The sequence below is a fragment of the Marmota flaviventris genome, chromosome 11 (assembly GCF_047511675.1).
Source record: "Marmota flaviventris isolate mMarFla1 chromosome 11, mMarFla1.hap1, whole genome shotgun sequence".
Taxonomy (NCBI): Eukaryota; Metazoa; Chordata; class Mammalia; order Rodentia; family Sciuridae; genus Marmota; species Marmota flaviventris.
The window spans coordinates 111,976,807-111,983,288 of NC_092508.1; the positions used below are offsets into that span (position 1 = coordinate 111,976,807).

The following is a 6,482-nucleotide window of genomic DNA, read 5'->3' on the forward strand; positions in this document are numbered from 1 at the left end:
ATAGTATTTTTTTCTTCTTCTTCTTCCCATTTCTTTCAAAAACAAACACAAGAAAACACACATGCACACACAACCGTTTTTTCCCTATTAGAAACATAAATAGTGCAAAATTGAACACTCTGTCCTTCTCTCATCCAAAGGCAAAAAAAAAAAAAAAAGTAAAAGAAAAGGCAGGCTGGAGGCTGTGCCCCAAGAGCCCCTTTCCACAGGAGCGGACAGGGCGCGTGGGTTTGTGCAACACAGGGAAGTGTGGGCAACAGAGGCAGCTCGAGGGGGGACAGAGGCAGCGTGAAGGGGGCGTCATATGCTCGACCCCTAAGGAGCAGGGGGTCCAGCTTGTCAACGTCCAGGGGGCCCTCTCCAAGTTCTGGGAACCCCCGGGGATATCCCTGGGGACCATGCCCACTCCATGTCCTGGGCATCCTCAGGGAGGGGGTCGCCAGGGCCACACCCTCTCCAAGTACTGGGAGCCCAAGCCCCCCCCACCAACCCGCCCCTCAAGGAGGGGGTCATGCATGCTCCCAGAGCTCAGGCTCAGTATGCAGGCACCTGGTGCTGGGGCAGAAGCTGGCAGCCACTGTTGACGTGGCTGAGGACTTTCTGCTTGAGCTGCGCCACCTGCTCCAGCAACAGGCTCAGGTGGGATGCCAGCTCCGTGTTCTGGCTCTTGAGCATCTTCACATTCTCCTCCAGGCACGAGATGAGCTCCAGATTATGCTTGCGGTGCTTGTGATGCTGTTGAGCAGCCTCTTGGGCTCCGTCTTGATGCGTTCCTGCATGTCCATGTGGATGGGCGACAGCGGCAGGCTCTCACCAAAACTTGGCACAAGGGGCATCATCTGAGGCTTGTCTTTGAGCACGGCCAGGCAGAAAGGCCCCAGTGCGCCAGGGGCGGCATGGTGGGAAGTGAACGGGCCAGGCAGCAAAGGCGGGCCTTGCAGCGCCCCCAGCACCAGTGGCGCCACCCGCAGAGCTGCTCAGGTTTGCTTAGACCGGTGCCTCTGGCGCGCCCCTGGACAGGGCCAGTACTCTGCAGTGTGTGGGTGCCTTCAATGACTTGCCAGAGGGTTCTCCTGCAGGTGGCCTGCGCCAAGCTGGTTCTGCTTGTGCAAATCCTCCAGAGCCTTGACAATAACCTCATGAACTCTGCCGCCACCTTGGAGCAGAGGAACTGAGTGCTCATCAGCATGGTGGTGACCAGCCCTTTGGACTGGATGATAAGGCGCTCCAGCTCAGGAGAGGCGAGCTTGAGCAGCCTCACTTCGGAGTGGAGAGCAGGCCATGGGGGGGCTCCGGCGCTGGGGGCGCCATCTGCAGGCAGGGGGGCCATAAGTGGTGCTCCTGCTTCTGGCCGCCGCCCTCAGGGGCCTCAGGGGAACAGGCAGCCAGGTCGCTAAGTTGCCGCCAATGCCACTGGCGCTGCCGCCCAGACCGCTCAGTGCCTCATCGCCCTAGAAAGGTGTTTCCATCCTCAGCCTCCCCCACCAAGCTGGCCCGAGTGGTGGTGGGGGAGTGGCCTGGCCTCCCTGAGGATCCATGCCCCCCACCACCCTACACTTGACCCTGTTCCCTCCCAGGCAGCAGCAGCTGCGCCTGGACCTCCAATGTCAGAGGCGCCTAGGAAACACTATTCTTAAGGGAGAAAAATTTAAAGCATTCCCTCTAAAAATTCAAAAAAAAAAGAAAAGAAAAAGAACGCCCTTTTTTGCCACTTCTATTCTACATCATCATTGAAAAACTATTCAAAACAATTAGATGAAAGAATTAAAGATAAATGAAGAGAAAAAGAGGAACTCACACTATCACTCTTTGCTAATGACATGCTTCTATATTTAGAAAATCCAAAAAAAAAAAAATTCACTGAAAACTTTCTTGACTAATAAATAAATTTATCAAAGTAGCACAATATAAAATAAACACCCATAAAACAAATGCATTACTATAATTAAGCAGTGAATCCACTGTAAAAAAAAAATATTAGGAAAACCACCCAATTAACAATAGCCTCATGGGCTGGGGATGTGGCTCAAGCGGTAGCATGCTCGCCTGGCATGTTTGTGGCCCGGGTTCGATCCTCAGCACCACATACAAACAAAGATGTTGTGTTCGCCGATAACTAAAAAATAAATATTAAAAAATTATCTCTCTCTCTCTCTCTCTTTCTCTCTAAAAAAAAAAAAAAAAAAAAAAAAAAAAAAACAATAGCCTCATAAAAGAAAAAGAAACATAAAATAAAATACTTCGGAATCAATCTAAAAATCAGGAAAAATACTTCTACAATGAAAACTAAGGAACACTAAAGCACTAAAGATAGAAATTGAAGATCTTAAAAGATGTAAAGATGTCCCATTCTCTTGGAAAAGCAGAATGATCAGTCAAAATGGACATTCTAACAAAATAGTTATACAGATTCAATGCAATTCCTTTTAAACTCCCAAAGACATTCTTCATAAAACTAGTAAAAGCAAACACGAAATTAATTTGAAAAAAATAGGAGAGCCACAAAAGCCAAAACATTTCTCAACAAAATGAGTGAATCAGTAGGCATCACAATACTAGACCTTAAACTATACTACAGAGAAATAGTTGGAAAAAAAAAGTTATCAAAAGACATATAGACCAATATATACTAGACAAAGGTGCCAAAAACATAAATTGGAGAAAAGATAGCCTCTTCAACAATTGGTGCTGGGAAAACTGGAAATCCATATGTAGAAAGAGGAAATTAAAACTCTGCTCAAAAAATCAACTCAAAGTAGATCAAAGACTTAGACATGAAAACTGAGACCCTGTGCCTAACAGAAAAAATAGAAGGTCCACATCCTCAACATGTTAGCTTAGGAACTGAGGTCTTGAACAAGACTCCTAAAACACAACCAGTAAAATTAGGAATCAATAAATGGGATGGATTCAAACTAAGAAGCTTATTCTCTGCAAAGGAAACAATCTATAACACGAAGAGAGAGCCTACAGAATGGAAAAATAAATCTTTACCACACACACACATCAAATAGAGCAGTAATCTCCAAGATATATAAAGACCTCAACAGTCTTAATGCCAAAAAAGAGACATAACCCATCAATAAATGGACTAAGGAACTGAACAGACACTTCATACAAGAAGTACAATTGATCAAAAAACATATAAAAAAGACCATCATCTTTAGCAATTAGAGAAATCCAAATCAAAACTATTTCAATACTTCATTTCACTAGAATGTAGTCATAATGGCAATTATCAAGAATACAAGCAATAATAGTGTTCATGAGGATATGGGAGAAAAAGTACACTCATACATTGCTGGTGGCCACTTCAATGTAGAGTAGGTCATTTCACAATGTCTAAACTAGGGAACCAACCTAGCTACCCTTCAACAGAAGAATAGATATATAAAATGTTATATATATATATATATATATATATATATATATATATATATATATATATACACACACACACATATGTGTTTGTGTTTGTGTGTGTATGTGTGTGTGTATGGAATATTACTCAACCCTAAAAAGAATGAAATTATGCCACTTGCCAGCAAATGAATGGAAGTTGAGGATACCATGCTAAGCTAAATAAACCAACAGAAAAGTTCCAAGTGCTGAATATTTTATCTGATGTGCAGATGCTAATTCACAATCAAAGGGACTAGGAAAGATTAAATGCACTTTGGATTAGAAAGAGGGAAGAGTAGGGAGGAAAAAAGGTATGAGGTTTTGAAGGATAATGAAATGGATCAGATATTATTACCCTGCATGCTTATACAATTACATGACTGGTGTAATTCTACATCATGTACAACAAGAAAAACGTGAAGTTATACTCCATTTATGCATGCTGTGCCAATGCATTATACTGTTATGTATAGATAATTGTAACAAATGCCAAAAAGATAGAATCAAACAAATTGCAAACTATAAAAATTAAAACACTGTTGTACTGAAATAGAAGGCAACGTACACACCAATGCACAGAAAAGAGAACAAGGATAAGCCTGGTCATTCACTTCACAATCATCTTTGAGGAGGGGGTCAATGATACAGAATGGATAAAGGATAGTCTCCTTAACATATGGTGCTGAGGACAGTCAATATCCACATGGGGAAGAAAGAAAACCAAAACTTATCTTACACCATATCAAAACATAAAGTCAGAAAGAAAAAAAAAAATATAACAGTGAGATGTGAATCTGTAAAATTCCTGGAAGAAAATACTGGGGTTCCATTTACTAATCTCTTCCTATCCTACTAAAGTGACAAATATGATCTTTACTCTGATTTGATCACTACACAGTGTTTCATGTATCAAAATATCATGCTATACTACACAAGCAAATGAAGTTGCTATTTTTCAATCTAAATTAAAAAAAAAAAAGAAAGAAGAGCATAAGATTGTGAGCAAAATATAAAAGAAAACAAAGAAGAAACACTTTGCAACATTGCTTTAGGAAATGGTCCTTTGGCTATGACAGTAAAATGACAGAGGACAGAACCATAAACAGACAAATATAATTTTATTAAACCAAAAGCTTCTGCACAGCACAATAATGCATGAACAGGGAAAAGATTTAACTGTTAGAATGAGAGAAATTACTTACACATCACCTGATAAGAGTATAAAGTCTAACCCCCCCCCCCACAAAAATCCCTATGAAAAACCAGTACACTAGCTGGGCACATTGAATACCTTGAATACCAGTGGTTTGAGAAGCTGAGGTGGGAAGATCACAAGTTAAAAACCAGCCTCATCAAGTTAGCCAGGCCCTAAGCAAGCAACTGAGTGAGACTGTGTCTCTAAATTATAAATAAATAAATAAATAAATAAATAAACCTCTGGGGATGTGGCACAGTGGTTAAGTGCTGTGGGTTCAATCCTTAGTGGCAAAAACAAAAGGAAACAGAGTAGCATGTTGTTTCCAAAGAAATGTGACTCAGGTAAAATGGGTGCTAATCTTCAATGGATATAAAAATTTAATTGTATAAGATAAACAACTTCTAGATATTTGCAGAATACTTTTATATTTACAGCTTACAATACTAAAATGTTCACTTATATATGTATTCAGAGTACATATATCCTACTTAGTGTTCTTACTATTGTGCAAAGGAGGAGTAAAGGAAGCAAGAGATGGAGGGAGGGAAGAATGATGGAGAGAGAGGAGGAGGCAGAAGGCAGAGAAGGGAGGCCTAGCCCCATGATGCTCTTCCTACACAGGATTCCTGCTCAAAGTGGGTGGACCTGTCCTTTATTGAATATTCTGATATTGCTATCATAATTTTTATTGTTTATATCTTACTACTTACTTTTCATAAGTAAATTCCAAAAAGACAATGGACCACAGGTATGAATACAGCAGGTATACCTGCAGGTATACCGCATTTGGCCACCTCATGTACACTGAGATTTCATTCCCATTATCATAGAAGTCCAGTGGGCCAAGGAACTATGGGGGTTAAGAGAGAGTTGGGTACAATGTGGCCATGTCCTATCCACACATAAGTAAAAAAAGGGAGGTTGATAAAACCCAGGGAAACCACACATTAATGTCCAACCAGAATTAGATTTAAATACAGACAGAAGACAGCTTTGTCACTCAAGGTACTTCACTGTGTTAGCCCACCTCTCCAGCTGAGGATGTGAAGGGATAGGGAAAGCAGAGTAATCTAAAGTCAATTTTCTTTCAGTTATTTCAAACTCATTAACAAACCAGGTGGAGAAACTTTCACAGTTATCAAGGTGTAGTAAAAATAATTGCACCGGTTCTGTGTAACATATTCAATTCTTTAGTATTAATGAACACAACATGTATGTGCAAGCTCTACAATGTGACTTGCTAGTAATTTTGCATTTAGAATTAATATGGCACACTTAAAGGTGAATGTTAGAAGTCTTGCTAATAATTTAAAATGTTGTAATAAAAAGGACAATTAAAAGACAGACAAACTGTACCATGATATGTGAAGAGATCACAGAAGAAAGAATAGATTTCTGTGGCATGATGTCAATGGCACAGGTCATCTGCTTTTAGACAGGGACTCTAAGTTTTCATTTTTGCTTTGGGCCTGAAAAATTACACAAGTTGCCCTAAAATACCAGTAAAAAGGTGTATATTTCCCTGGAGAAAGGGCTGATTCTAATATCTGGTAAGATAAATTAAAAAATGAACCTCAACATATGAAGGAGGAAGAGAAGGAAGAGTAGGAGGAGAGTCTCCCAAGGTGTCCCATATGTGGATTTCTGAAAAGTGACATAAGAACTAAGGTAAAAGATGTTGAAATAGTGAAAGTTGGAAAGATATGAGCCATAAAACAAAATCCTTTTGCAGTATATTTTAAGTGAAAGCAACAAATGAATATATATTTACTGATAAAACATAATTGACTTCATTGATAAAAAAGTGATGGAAACAGACAAATCTTTTATATAGAAGAGTTCAAACAATGCAGGATAATAACATCCCCTCCTGCATGTGGAG

The 6,482-nt window shown here is 40.3% G+C and overlaps 1 protein-coding gene across 1 annotated transcript; it reads right to left on the reverse strand.

Annotated features, from left to right (window-relative positions):
• Positions 1–534: 534 nt before the first annotated feature.
• On the reverse strand, positions 535–1,330 carry LOC114080861 (transcription factor JunD-like). Its single transcript, XM_071619313.1, has 2 exons — positions 877–1,330; positions 535–773 (listed from the first exon to the last, which is right to left on the reverse strand). The coding sequence occupies exons 1-2, from the start codon at positions 1,328–1,330 to the stop codon at positions 535–537; spliced, it is 693 nt and encodes a 230-aa protein (XP_071475414.1).
• Positions 1,331–6,482: the final 5,152 nt, after the last annotated feature.

Coding starts and splice junctions, on each gene's coding strand:
- LOC114080861 (XM_071619313.1), bottom strand. CDS start 1,330: ATGGCCCCCCTGCCTGCAGATGGCGCCCCCAGCGCCGGAGCCCCCCCA. Junction 774..876: donor GCCGCCCCTGGCGCACTGGG/GCCTTTCTGCCT, acceptor ATGGACATGCAG/GAACGCATCAAGACGGAGCC.